This window comes from Leptonychotes weddellii, chromosome 5 (assembly GCF_054177405.1).
Source record: "Leptonychotes weddellii isolate Sample4059 chromosome 5, ASM5417740v2, whole genome shotgun sequence".
Lineage (NCBI taxonomy): Eukaryota > Metazoa > Chordata > Mammalia > Carnivora > Phocidae > Leptonychotes > Leptonychotes weddellii.
The window spans coordinates 112,936,943-112,951,893 of NC_138373.1; the positions used below are offsets into that span (position 1 = coordinate 112,936,943).

The following is a 14,951-nucleotide window of genomic DNA, read 5'->3' on the forward strand; positions in this document are numbered from 1 at the left end:
CCACACTCAGCGGGAGTCTGCTTGGGATTCTCTCCCTCTCCCTCACCCTCTGCTTGTGTGGGTGTGCACGCTCACTCTCTCTCTCTCTAATAAATAAATCTTTAGGAAAAAAAAGAAAAAGAAATTGTTCCTGTTTAAGGCAGTGATTCTCAGCCCAGGACCCAGGGCCCCCTTTTGGAAGGGGAGGATGTGTCGTTTGAAAAACAAACAAACAAAAACCCTCCCTGGTGATGTCAAGTACCTTTCTTGACCTTTACTGATCAATTAAAAAATTTTTCTTAAACCGCACAGATGTTTACTTTGTGCCGGCTAGGTTACCAGGTGCTGTGGGGAGAGCACTGCAGAGCCCAGAGAGAAGCACAGCAGCTGCAGTGTAGGTCAAGTGTAGGTGAGGGGGATGCTGAGCAAATAACTGTCCAACTGTTTAAATCTTTTGTGATCAGGGCTACCATTGCTCAGTGAGAGCTTCTAATAGACATCGTCCTGGGTGGGAAGGAAGGGAGGAAGGAAATCATGGAAGACTTCTTTGAGGAAGTGGCGTTTAAGCTGAGACTTGAAGGTTGAGTAGGAGTTTGCCAGGCATAGTGGAGAACGTGGTAATGTAATGGGTGGGACAGTGTGAGAACGAGGGGAGCCAGAGGGGTCAGGGTCTTTCAGACTTAGCAGGAACAACCAGGGGAAGCCATTGAAGGCTTCTAGCAGGGGAGGGGCATGCCTAGATTTGCATTTTAGGAAGAGTATTCATATTCAGCCTGGCTGCTGGGGGAACAGATGGAACAGAAGAGTGGAGTGAGGAGGTCACGGAGAAGGGTGAGGTTCTCCCGGGGCTGGAGAAGAGGATGGTGAATATATAGGGGGCAGCAGAGGTAGTAGAGAAGAGCAGGCCAGTTGGAGAGCTGCTTAGGAGCTGGTAAGACTGTGGGAGGTGAAAGGTGGCGGCCGTGATGGTGATGACTGCAGGGAGAGGGCGAGGGCAGTGGGCTCTGACGCTCAGTGGTCCGATGGAGAGGGGCCAGGTCAGCAGTGAAGGTGTCTAGTGCGCCTAGGGCCCTGAGGTCTTTGGCCCCAGTGAGAGCTGCCGTGGGGAGCTGCGGGAGGCAGGCAGAGGTGAGGGTGGGCCTGGGTGCCCTCGGGGGGGGGCGGGGCGAGGGGCGCCCCCCCCCCCCCACGTGCTCCCGGCCAGCATGCCTACATTCTGACTTCAGCACCTGGCATTTTTCTTCTTGTGTCCTCGCGCAGTGGGAAGCCTTCAGCCTTCCAGAACTACAGAATTTCTTGCGCATCTTGGACAAGGAGGAGGACGAGCAGCTGCAGAGCCTGAGGCGGCGCTACGCGGCCTACCGACAGAAGCTGGAGGAGGCCCTCAGTGAGGTGTGGAAACCCCGTTAGGCGCCGGCTCCCTGCCGCTCAGGAAGGAGAGGCGCGGAGCCGCGTCCGAGCCGGCAGCCGGCGTCTCGTTGGAGGGCTGGCTTCGCGCCCCGAGATGCTGGGGTCTCCGCCCTTGATCCCGAGATCTAGTTCCCGCCACCTGGTCACGCAGCGTCCCGCGCCTTCGGCCTCTTCTGTCCGGGATTCTGCCGCTCGGTCTAACAGCCGTGCGGGGGCACCTCGGCAAGCTGTGAATCTGTGCTCTCATCTGGAGCAACCTAGACGGCTTGGAAGCATGACTCTGGGTTTTGTTTGGTTTATTTTTATTCCTTACCTTGTTTTAGTTAATTATGTGTTGATGAAGTTAAGCTTAAGGATGTGCAAATGATTTTTTTTTAAAAGCTTAACAAGGAATCTATCTGAATACTTGTCCTATGTTGAAACTACCTGTCCATTTTTTGTTTTGTTTTTAAATGTCAGAAGCGATGCATGTGAATTGAAAGGCACCGGAAGCTAGGAACTCGGGGGCATTTGTGAAGGGTTTGGTTAGGAGTTGGACAGAGAACGTGAAGAGCAAGTGTGGAGGAAGGCACCAGTGGAAGTGGGGAGCTCTGCAGGAATGCGGTTTGGGTGAGGGGTTGATGGTCGGGGAGAAAGGTGTATTTGGTTATAGACCACATGAAAGCATTCGGTTTTGAGATGTTAAACCCATTGTGGTATTGACTGATTTGCTGGAGTAAGATGTGGGAACAGAGCCAGAGCAAGTAGGAGCTAGACCAAAGAGAGGAACTGGGAAGTCCCAGCAGGTGGACCTTGCAGGCCCAGATGGGGGGGTGGGGTGGGGGTCCTGCTGCGGGGGCTGCCCTCTCTGGGGACTGGTCCCCGTGCTCCCCCCCCCCCCCAAGGCGGGGGGTTGGCTTCTCCGGGCAGTGGGGCAATGACCGATGGCTAACTCCTGTTACGTTACGGCCCTGGTCTCCCCCAGCCCGGCTGTCTTCTGAGTGGAAAGGAGACTGGGTAGGGGGTGGCAGTTTTCCTGTTAGCTGGGTGATTTGTCGGGTAGAGAGCTCACTGCCTACTTTTGTGACAATCACTCCCCTTCTTTACCTGTTTTCCCTTTTTCCTCCCCTTCCCCTTTTCCACCTCCACTCTCCCCTCTTCTCCCTCTGCCTTTCTCTTACAAATTGCAATCTGTTTTTATATAAGGTAGAATGGGGATGTGGATTATAGACCCAGGGCCATCAGATCCTCCTTCCAAAAGGAGTACTTGACTCTGAGGAGGAAGGTGGCCAGAAAGGGAGGACTCCCCCGCCCCCGCCCCGCCGCCCATGAGCTGACCACACAAGAGGGGTTCTTTCTGGAAATGTTTTAACAAAAGTGCATGTTCCTACCAACCAAAGAAAGGCATGTGCAATAGAAGCCTTCCTTAAAGCAGGTTAAATAACCTCATTTTTTGCAGCAGTCAATCCGAAAACAATAGGAAAGCTGTGGTTCTGAAGGGGCCTTATGATCTATTTTTAGTCTAGATATATTTTGTTTATAAATTCCCAAGGAATTGTCAACACTTTGGTGACACCTAATGGATTCTTTTTGAAATTCCAAGGTGCTTCATTTCTTTGCCTCTTAAGTGAACTGTGCCTTTTAAAAATTGCATTTCTGTTCCCCTCTTGGTGGCACTTCTGACTTTTCAGAGAGCACCCATCTTGTTGGAGGCAGGTGTCCGTGGTGATCTGCTGTGCACGGTTACTGGTTACTGAGACAGTCCTATCTTCCTAAGCTTTTTAAGGAGAGTTGGAAAAAAAAAGTAGAACTAGTTATAAAATATGTATGGCACATCTTGTTTAATTTTGCATGTAACTTTTTTTTTAGTGCATCGATGAGGTTTTAGTGACGTCATCCAATACTTTACCTTTATTGTTCAGGGAATGCCTTCATGATTTTTATACTGGTTTTACTGTTCAGACTGTGGCTTGGGTTTGAGTATACTGTTATCAGCCACCTGGTCTTTTAATTGCCCACCCAGTAAGCTTATATTTTGTGAAGCATTTGTTTCTCAGAATAAGACACTGTTAGAACCTAAAGTAGTAGCTGATGGTTATCTGTGAATTTTTTTTTTTTTTTTTTACTTGAAGTAGATTGTCTAAAATAGGCGTCCTCCTCTGTAGTACCCAGCACCTCGCTCGTTGTCGTGCGCACTACGAGTTGCAATTTGGAAAACTTGCTGTATTGAAATTCTGTCAGTACTTAGTTCTTGGAATACTGACGTTCTCTCCCAAACACTGGTTCCTGCAGCAGCATTTTTCATGCATAAAAGAAGAAAGGCCACGATGGCCAAAGATTTTTAAAAATCATTGTACTAATTCTTAGGTTAAATTAAACTAAGCTTTGCTGTAATACTGTTTTCTCTTCAGTATGTGATGGTACCGGAATGTTGTTAAAATGAAGGAGGTGGTATTGCAGGGGAGCATTTTGAATCGCAGAAGTAAAAAAGTTATAATATTTATAATTTTGATGAGTTTATTTTTATAGGGAAGATTTTTCTTCCCTGCAGTTGTTTCTGGAATGGCAAATTGTTTCCATTATTAAAAGTCGAAGTTGTTAGTTGGTGTTTGTTCATGTGTTTTTATTTATGATAATATGCCAGGTAAAAGGTCACAGGAGTGGGACGAGCTGCTTTTGCAGACCCATGAGGACACGTGCTGGAACGCAGTGATTTACTAGGTTTGAGTGGGGCACATTTGTTCTCCCAAATGTTGCTTTTCCTTTGTCTTGTCGCCTGGGGAAGAAAACCGTAGCTGAGGTCTGCCCATACCATACATTCCTAAAACAATTGTTTTAACTGTGAAATATACATGCATTCAAAAGTGTATAAAGCACGTTAACAAAGAGTTAATTTAAAGTGGACGCCCTGTGGTCCCTACCAAAACAGGAGGGGATCATCCGTTCTTTCAGAATCCTCTCCCTGCACCTTCCCTTCCTGCTTTTAAGTCTCCTGTCCTTGAAACAGACCACTTGCAACGTTAAAGTGTATTTTTTGGTCAGCGTGACTGTCCCACGCGGTTTGGTGGGAATGGGGGGGGTTTGGGGCCCAGCAGCGGTGCGCCCCCCTCCGTGCCTGATCTAGGCAAGCGCTTTTACTGCTGCACTGCCCCCTAGGGGCGGTGGTGAAATAGCAAAGCTGTACCCATGGGTGAGGGGAGAACATTGCCAGTACCATAGCTGTTTTAGAAGTGAAAGTATTATGATAGAAAATGATGGTTTTGTATAGATCTCTTTTATGAAATAGCCAATGGACTCTAGTTTGGGAGTTCAGCCTGGGTTACTACCCAAGGTGCAGGGGGAGGTTTTTGGAATTTTTATCCCTTAAAGGGCGTTAGCTTCCTGCCCTAGGCTTTTTGTCAAAATTTGTCACTGATTGAGAACTTGTTCAAATTTTTGTATTTTGCAAAATCCTCAAGAATGGTATCCTGCCTGCCTTCTGTGTTAGAAAGAAAGGGGAGGGGCATCTGGGTGGCTCAGTCGGTTAAGCATCTGCCTTCAGGTCATGATCTCAGGGTTCTGGGATCGAGCCCCACATCCCTACTCAGCGGGGAGTCTGCTTCTCCCTCTCCTTCTGCCCCTCCCCCCAGTGCCTGCTCTCTCTCACTCTCTCCCAAATAAGTAAAATCTTAAAGGGGGGGGGGGGAGTCTCTATACTATAATAGCAAATTCAAAGTGTTTACAATGTGCCGAGCATTACTCCAAAAACCTTAATATGTATTAACTCATTTTCTCGCCCATGAGGCAGGTATTGTCAGCATCCCCATTCTACAGATGAGGAAGCGCACTGAGGTCCCGCAGCTTGCCCGCGGCCACTCTGAGAGAGCGGCTGAGCCAGGTCCTGGCCGCGGAGCTGCCCTGGAAGCTCTGTCCAGTTCTCCAGTTCAAGTGCCAATGAAAAGCCCCTTCTGTTACCAGTAATGGGCAGCTCATCTGAAAGCAAGCCTCCGGGTGCAGCTGGGATTTGTGGGAAATGGAAGGACAGCTTTGATGTCTGAGTGCTCTGTCAACCTTTTGTGTTGTTCATTTAGCACCCCATTGAAGTGATTGTAAGGGACGTAGTAGTGAACCATCGACCTGTATTTTCATTCTGCAGGTTCTGTTGTGCGGGAGAGACTGACAGGGCCGCTAGCCAGGCCAGTGTTCCCACTGCAGTTAATACGAGAATTCCCTGGAACCACCCGAAGGAAGAGTAGCTTCAGGGAGAATTCAAAGTTCCCGGTTGCCAAGGCTGGAGCTTTCCTCCCCCATCAAGGATGAGCCTCTCCAGAGGAACGCAGGAGACCAAGTATTGAAAGTCTTTAAAGTGCACACTTGTCTGGTGTGAATAACCGCTTGCGTAATTAGGTGTGCGAAAGAGCAGCTTTGTACGAGGATTAGGGGAGGAAATGGGGTAGCTGGAGGGGGGTGGGCAGCATTAAATAACTTTCCGATGAAATGTCATCGGCAGCGGTGCTTTTTTTTTTGGTTGGTGCTTTTTGGTTTCATTTTGTTTTTTTGGCAGACCTTTCCCTATAATCCTGCAAGGTGAGAATGGCAGGGTAGAGGACAGACCCTTTTGATCTTAAATAACAATTTCCAAAGACACATGTGACTCGTGTTTGGCTGAGGCAGGACTTGGCAGCAGCTGAACCCCAAAAGCGCCTCTCTCCTTCCCCTCTTGGAAATGTGAATATTGGCATTTTTACATGTTTACACACAAACAGCAGAACAGTCAGGGCTCTTTGTGTACTTCACAAGCATTTGGGGTTTTGGCTTTGTTTTTTGGAAGGGAGTTACTTTAACCAGAATAGTTCCTTTCAGTCTTTCTAAATGAGTCTTACCTTTAATGCATCTGGCTCTTAAGTAGTCCAGATTGGGGGGTGTTTGCAACCTCCCCTTGTTTTTGCCACCCTTAATTGGCAAGAGGGATTAATGAAATCCCATGCAGTTCCTTTTCTCTGAAGTAGAGTGTCAGGGGGCTTTGCTCTCAAGGGCTTCCTGATTTTCTTTTCTCTCTCTTTCTTTTATTATTATTATTATTTTTTTTTTTTAGAGAGAGGTGGGTGCAGAGTGAGCGAGTCTCAAGCACTCTCTGCTGAGTGCAGAGCTTGACGCAGGGCTCGCTCTTATGGCCCTGAGACCATGACCAGAGCTGAAACCAAGAGTTGGAAGCTTAACTGACTGAGCCACCACACAGGCGCCCCGAGGGCTTTCTGATTTTCAAGTGCAGTAAGATTTGCTTAAATTTTAGGAATTCTGGAGCAGCACACTAGAATCCTTGAATTATTGCTATTGCTGGTAGGAAGGCTTTGGCTTAAACTCCCAATATGTTATACTGAGCTATAAATGGGGTCTTCAGATTTTTTTCAAAATGGCAAACTTCAAATGTTTGTTCTTGCATGTGTTACCTCTCAAGGAATGTGTTCAGAGTCAGTGACCTCTAGGTAGTCGGGCGTACCATCTAATGCCTTATCAATAATAGACCCGTGTCGGAGAATACATGGGCGGCCCCGTAATCGGGGACGTCAGGACGGTCCAAGTTCCATTGCCTTTCTTCTGGGTAAACTTTCTAATTGGGAGTTTGTGTGTTGGGGATGGGAGTGCGCTTCAAGGAAGACAACCAGCTAGGGTGTAGGGGTGAGTGAGGCCAGGAGCAAAGTTTCTGTTCCCTGTGTCACCCTGTGCCCACTGCCCCCAGCTTGCTTTATACAACTTTGTTCTTTTGTACTGAAGGCAATGGAGTGAAGGCACAGTAGGTCTCACGGAAAGTACTTCTTACGAAGCTGGTGCTTGGGAAGGGGCAGTTCAAGATCTGTTGGAAGAGCTTTCAAAACAAAATGAGGTTCCCGTGCTAGTCACGGACTGCCTCCAGACGTACTGGAGGTGCTAATTTTATTTAAAAAATTTTAAATTTAAATTCAATTAACATACACTGTATTATTAGTTTCAGAGGTAGAGGTCAGTGAATCAGCAGTCCTATATAACACCCAGTGCTCATTACATCACATTCCCTCCTTCGTGCCCATCACCCAGTTACCCCATCCCCCCACACACCTCCCCTCCAGCAACCCTCAGTTTGTTTCCTATGATTAAGAGTCTCTTATGGTTTGTCTCCGTCTCTGATTTCGCCTTGTTTTATTTTTCCCTCCCTTTCCCTATGATCCTCTGTCTTGTTTCTTAAATTCCACAGATGAGTGAGATCATATGATAATTCTCTGACTGACTTCGCTTAGCATAATACTCTCTAGTTCTATCCACATCGTTGCAAATGGCAAGATTTCATTCCTTTTGATGGCTGCATAATATTCCATTGTATATATATACCACATCTTCTTTATCCATTCATCTGTTGATGGACATCTGGGCTCTTTCCACAGTTTGGCTATTGTGGGCGTTGCTGCTATAAACATTGGGGTGCATGTGCCCCTTCGGATCCCTGCATTTGTATCCTTGGGGTAAATACCCAGTAGTGCAATTGCTGGGTCATAGGGTAGCTCTATTTTTAAGTTTTTGAGGAACCTCCATACTGCTTTCCAGAGTGGATGCACCAGCTTGCATTCCCACCACCAGTGTAAGGGGGTTCCCCTTTCTCCGCATCCCTGGAGGTAGTAATTTTAAAAAGGCAGATTTTTCTGCATCCCACCCCAAAGCTGAATCTGTATCTTCAGTACGGGGTTTGGAGAATCTGCCATTTTAACCAGCGCCCCGTACTTGTTCAAATACTAACTGCAGATCATCTTCAGAGGGTTTCGGAGGCTGAAGAGATACATGCATGGGCAACAGGCATCCCTCTCATGCTTTTTAAAAAACACCATTTTTTACTGTAGTTGACACAGTGTTACATTAGTTTCAGGTGCGCAACGTAGTGATTCAACAACTCTATGCATTCCACTGTGCTCACCACGAGCATAGCTCCCGTCTGTCACCATAGAATGCTACTAGAGTACCAGTAACTGTATTCCCTGTGCTGTCTCTTTTCTCCCCGGACGTATTCATTCCAAAACTGGAAGCCTGTATCTCCCGCTCCCCTTCACCCATTTTGCCCAACCCACCCCCATCTTCCTCCCCTCTGGCAAATGTCAGCGCTCTGTATTTATGGATCTGTTTCTGCCATTTATTTTTTTGGATTCCACACATGTGAAATCACATGGTATCTGTTTAAACAAATGCATTTTACATTGAGAGTAATGGCTAGTCTGCAAAGAGGCTCCCTGACCTGCATGCAGTCCTTAGCCCTGGAGAGGAGTTTTACATGTAGTACGACCCTGTGCCCCTGCCCACGGCTAGTTGGATCTTAGGCTGATACAGGCTGCTGTTCAGTTAGACTTTCTCGAAATTTTAAAGTAAAGCAGCACAGGAATTGTAGTTAATCAGCAATGGGTACTCCTAGACCTCGAGGGCCTTGTGTTAGTGGGGGAGAGAGAGTGCAGAGAAAGCAGGAGAACGGGGCAGAGGGGAGCAAGGGAGAGGCTCTGTGGCCTCTGCGAAATGGAGAGTGAATTCAGAACCTACCGGGCATATTGTAGCTGTCACATGCTCGGGTTCCCCTCTTCCCTCAGTAAAGAATCCTCTGTGTCTGCATGCGCTCTGTACTAATGTGCCCATTTCCACAATGGGATCAAGGATAGAAACAGGGAAATTTATAGCACTAAATGTCTGTTAGGAAAGATGAAAGGGCCCACGTAGATCTCAGCTTCCACCCTAAGAACTAGAAGAAGAAAAGCAAACCTAAAGTAAGCAGGTGAAAGGAAGTACTAAAGAGTGGTACTTAATGAAATAGAAAACAGAAAACCAATAAAAGCAAAAGCCGGTTCTTCGAGAAGCTGAGCAGAATTAATAATCCTCTGACCGGACTGCTCAGGAGAGAAAGCGAAGGTGCAAGTTACCAATATCAGGAGTAAGAGAGGTGACATCACTACGGATTGTACAGATGTACTCAGGAGGTTCATATTTTAGGTCCTTGCATTGAAATGGTTGCTTAAAAATTACTGTTAATGTGTGCAAAAAAAAAAAAAATTCTACACATTCCTAATTCAGCCTCGTTTCTGAAATGCCTGCCAAGTGACAACTGCCACTGTTGCTACTGTTGCCAGCATCTCGGTTCCTCAGCAATGATCTGAATGTCAATTTAATGCTTACGATCAATGATATTCTAACACCATTTAAATTTACTTTCATATTATTGGAGGTACGGTAGAGTTTACGCTTATTAAAATGAATTATGATTAAGGTTCCTTCCCTCCCTCCCTACTCCCACTGCCATCCCTCTCTCTCCCTCTCTTCCCCCCTCCTTTCTTCCTTCCTCCTCCCTGACTCCCTCCCTTTTTTCCTTTCCCAGTCAACAGCTTGGAGTTAACTGTAATTATATTTGAAAAGTGAGTCAATCTGGGGCACCTGGCTGGCTCTAGAACATACGACTCTGGATCTTGGGGTTGTGAGTTCAAACCCCACGTTGGATGTAGAGCTTACTGAAAACAAGTTCCAAAAAGAAAAATGAGTCAATGTGGTTTACCGTTGGATTCTGTGATATGTGTTCTTATAGCCACCTGTTTGTTTTTTTTAACCTTTCACTTTATATTAGTTCTGTTCTTTGCAGAAAAAGAAACTTGAGTAGAACATGAAGTGTTCATTCAGCATGTGTCTACAAATTGCCCTGAAGCTGTTAGGTACTGGGTGGATTATGGTGGGAAAGAACCTCATGGCCCCTCACTTCATGGAAACCAGAGTCCACGTGGAATACGCACTGGTAAGTGTTGTGATGGGAACGTGCAGAGTATTATGAGCGTTTACAAGGTCGGAGAAGGCTTCCTTCTGGAAGTGAAGGGTCAGGAGGAGGTGCCTCGCAGATTCTGTAACTCGCGTGAACATTCTCTACACAATGGGGGCTGGTTCCTCAAGTCCATTTGGCAGTATGTTGTATCAGCGACACTCTTGCTGTTTTTCCTCCATTATGAGAGAAGAACTTGAGGGCTAAGTAACTGTCTCTAAGTTAAGAGTTCGCCTTCGGCAAGGGCACAGTTAACATTTACGGTGGCTCCTGCTCTGGAACAAACTGTTTGCCCCTGTGAGGTGGAGAGAGCATCACTTGTTTGCTTACCTCCCAGGGCTGATGTGAGGACCAAGTACAGTGACGAATGTGAAGGTACTTTGTCCACTGTAGAGCCCAGTATCCTGTAAGGTGGTGGTATTTCCCAAGTTCTTGTTCCTAAAGTGGTGTTAATTAGTGGCCGCTTTACCACTTGGCTGAGATGCTTACTTCTCCTGTTGACACTAAAATTCATCTAGAGGCATCACCTGGAATGCAGTTTCCAGAAGGGACATTTTCCCAAGCAGAAACACTTTTTGTTTTGCTTTTTTATTTTTTATTTATTTATTTTTTTTAAAGATTTTTTTTTTATTTATTTGACAGAGAAAGAGCGAGAGCAGGAACACAAGCAGGGGGGAGTGGGAGAGGGAGAAGCAGGCTTCCCGCCGAGCAGGGAGCCCGATGTGGGACTCGATCCCAGGACCCTGGGATCATGACCTGAGCCGAAGGCAGACGCTTAACGACTGAGCCACCCAGGCGCCCTTGTTTTGTTTTTTTAAACCCTTGCTTAGGAAAGGCAACAGTTTAAAGCAAAACTAAGCAAAAACACTCAAGATTCCAGGGCGATTGGCAGACCAATAAATCAACTTCCAGTGCCTTCCCTTGCCCTCCCCCCATGAATACAGTGGCAGAGTGTTGTCTGTCTTCCTGGACAAAATTGAGCCACAGTGCTCAGGGCAGCTGGGACTAGGGATACCTGTGCTGTCCCGCACTGAGACAGGTGGGAGTGATGCTGAGATGCCCAGACCAGAGGGCCACACGTAGGCGCAGCCTGGGGCCTTCACCCTTGTTTCTAGGCAGTGTGGTCGGGCATGCGAATGCTTCCCCTCCGCGCGCCAATAGGAATCTCCTTGGGGACTGGACCGTATCTGCAGCTCCCTTCGTAGCTCTCCCAGCCGCAGGGCACAACATCTGCAGGGCTTAGCGCTTCATAGTCCTGTCTGGAAACAGCCGGTGGGCAGCTTTGAGGCAGGCAGGTGTTCTTCCGCAGGCCGACCGCGAAGCCACGCAGTGTTCAGCCCTGGCGGAGCTTCGCTAGGGCCTCCCGCGGCACCGCACAGGGCGGGATGCCTGAGGCCTCGTTTTTGTTCTCCGACGCTGCACTGAGGACCGGACTTGGTACCCCAGGCTTCATTTTCCGTGGGAGCATCCGTAAAGGCAGAGCCAAAGGTTGAAGGCTACCGTGACAGATGACAGGGTTTGCTACAAGAATCCCAGTTGCCATGTTGGTCTCTGGCCTAATGAAGCTGCTGCTCACCCGATCTGGGAGGTGCTGGTGGATGGGGCTTCGGGGGAAGAAACGTGCGCAAAGGAGCCAGTCCTTGGACTTAAGCAGGAACAGCGTGCATTGCGCTTCTGAGCTACTTGGCTAGCACTGGGACGAGGCCAGGGAGTCGGGAGTGATGATCTTGTTTGGACAGCAGGGGGCTGCCCAAACCAAGTCCAGACGCGCACGTGCTGCAGCAGTGGAAAGAGCCGTTCGCTCCCCGCGCAGCACGGCCTCCCCCTCGCCAGCCTCTGCGATCGGTGAGGTACGGAGCTGCGCCGGAGAGAAGACAGGGTATGGACTGGAGCCCGCCAGCCGAGTCCATTAAAGCATCTTCCAACATGTGCTGAGAACATTTAAGCAACCATTCCAACAAAGAAGCTTCTACTTGGTTTTGGAACCATAGCTGGGAGCCAGTGTTTGTTTATATTCTTCATGTATATAATACACGTAAAACTCTTGCCCACTTTGGAAATAAGGTGAGCTTCTACCACTACACAGCTCTGCCCTGTCTAGGGTACCTACAGTTGAATAGGTTTTGGCAAAAGGCTCGCCTCAGTTTCTTTCTTGGTAAACTAGTTTTGTCATTATATTAGTCCTATATTGCTGTGTAACAAATTACTTCAAAATCAGCTTAAACATTTATTGTATCACATGGTTTCTGTGGGTCAGGAGTTTGGGAAGCAGCTTAGCTGGATGGTTCTGGCTTGGGCTTCTCTTCGGGAGATTGTAGTTCAGAAGACTGCAGCCTGGTCAGCACCCTAAGTCTTGACTGGGGCTGGAGGATCTGCTGCTGAGCTGGCTTGCTCACATGGCTGGCTGGCAGGTTGGGGCTGGTCATTTGCAGGAAGCCTCGGATCCCCACCACAGACACCTAACCATAGGACTGCTTGGTTAGAATAGGACCGCGTAATACGGCAGCAGGTCTCTTCCAGAGTTACCCGAGAGAGAAAGGAGAAGCGGTCAGGTCTCTCGTGATCTGGCCTCTGAAGTCACACAGTATCACAGTTACCATGGCTGCTGGCTTACCACGGCTGTTCTGGAAATAACGAGGTGTGAAGAGAGGAGCTGTTTTGGCTCCTTTTCTAACAGCCATGCTGTGGAATGGGATAGGAAACCCCTTGCATGGTAGGGGCACCCTCCCCTTCTTCTTCTGAAATTAGTTTCCTTGTAAATCCAGGTATTAGGGACAAGTCCCCCCCCCACCCCCCTTTTTTTGCAGTCTGTTAATATTTGCTTTATATATTTAAGATGCTCCTATGTTGGGTGCATAAATGTTACAGAAATGTTTAGAAACATTACATCCTCTTGTTGGATTGACCCCGTTACCATTATGTAATGTCCTGCTTTATTAGCTTTTGTTTCAAAGTCCATTTTGTCTGATATATGTATAGTTGCCCCTGCTTTCTTTTGGCCCCTTTCCCTGGACTATCCAAATTTTTCATCCATTCACTTTAGTTGTGTATACCCTTACAGCTGAAGTGAGTCCCTTGTAGGCAGCATGTAGACGGTTCTTGTGTTTTCTGTGATTGGAGAATTTAGTTTTTACCTTTTTTTTTTTTTAAAGTAGGCTCCACGCTGGGTGTGGGGGGTTCAACATGCGGGTTGAACTCATGACCCTGAGATCAAGACCTGAGCTGAGATTGAGTTGGACACTCAACCGACTGAGCCACCCAGGCGCCCCAGCTCATTTACATTTAAAGTAATTATTATTATTTTTTTAAGATTTTATTTATTTATTTGAGAGAGAGAGAATGAGAGAGAGCACATGAGAGAGGGGAGGGTCAGAGGGAGAAGCAGACTCCCTGCCGAGCAGGAAGCCCGATGCGGGACTCGATCCCGGGACTCCAGGATCATGACCTGAGCCGAAGGCAGTTGCCTAACCAACTGAGCCACCCAGGCGCCCCTAAAGTAATTATTGATAGGTATGTACTTATTGCCATTTTTAACATTCTTTATTATTTTTACTGCCATTTGTTAATTATTGTCTGGCTGTTTTGTAGCTCCTGTTTCTTCTTGCTTTCTTCCTTTGTAGTTTGGGGACTTTCTGTAGTGGTATGTGTATCTACTACTGGATTTTGTGTGGTGGTTACTATGAAGGCTTACAGGTAACTTCTATTTCTACCAGTCTATGTTAAGTAGATAAGTTTGAACACATTTTTACCTCCCCCCCCCATTTTAATGTTCTTGATGTCACATTTTACATCTTTTATCTTGTGTATCCCTTATTATACTTTTATTACTTTTACCTTTTAACCATATACTATTTTTGAGATTAATCCACTACCTTTATACTTACCAGTGAGATTTATACTTTCCTATATTTTGTTGCTAATAATTAGCACCCTTTTTGGCTTAAAGTCCCTTTCACATTTCTTGAAAGGCCAGTTTAGTGGTGATGAACTCTTAGCTTTTGCTTGTCTGGAAAACTCTTTCTCCTTCAATTCTGAATAACTTCGCTGGACAGAGTATTCTTGTTCGGAAGTTTTTCTCTGAAAAGTCTATATACTGTCCTAGATGTCAGGAACAGTAATCCATTTCATGACCAAGCTCACTGCCAGGCTGTGTAGGCACTCACATGTATAACGGAGGAGGGAAAAATCCTTCTTAGATCAGAGACAGCACAGTTTAACAGAAAGATGGCTTTGAAATCCTTATTCTCTAATTAGCTTTGTGAGCTTGAATAAATTCAACTGAAGGAAAAAACCTATTCTGCAGAGGTCTTCTATCACAATAAATACTAACTACAAGCATCCTTTGAATCTCTCAATCCTATCAGCATCAGTCAGACCTGCCAGTTAAGAGAATATATTTTTTTAAGATTTATTTATTTTAGAGGGGGAAAGAGTGTGTGTGCATACATGAGCAGGGGGAGGGGCAGATGGAGGGGGAATGAATCTCAAGCAGACTCCCTATATAGTGTGGAGCCCGATGTGGGGCTTGATCTCACGACCCTGAGATTACTTAAAAAAATCTTAAAAAAGCGATCTGGTAGAGTCTGTACTTAGCCTTACTTTGTCTATACAAAGAAATGTTCTTTTTCATTGGATTCACCTTGTGATACACTCAAGTTACATTTTTGGAATTTACCTAAGCATTAGGAAAGTATATAAAAATATACTTGTTTGGACTTTTTTTTTTTTAAGATTTTAAGTAATTTCTCTACCCAATGTGGAGCTCGAACTCACAACCCCAAGATCAAGAGTTGCA

The 14,951-nt window shown here is 46.6% G+C and overlaps 1 protein-coding gene across 2 annotated transcripts in view; it reads left to right on the forward strand.

Annotated features, from left to right (window-relative positions):
• The window catches only part of RASSF3 (Ras association domain family member 3), a 67,165-nt gene extending 63,196 nt beyond the window's left edge, over positions 1-3,969 (forward strand). For both annotated transcript variants that reach the window (XM_081822002.1, XM_081822003.1), the window contains exon 5: positions 1,240-3,969. In XM_081822002.1, coding sequence (XP_081678128.1) covers positions 1,240-1,389 — 150 coding nt within the window. In that variant the 3' untranslated portion in view covers positions 1,390-3,969. The remainder of the gene's footprint in view (positions 1-1,239) is intronic.
• The last annotated feature ends 10,982 nt before the right edge of the window (positions 3,970-14,951 follow it).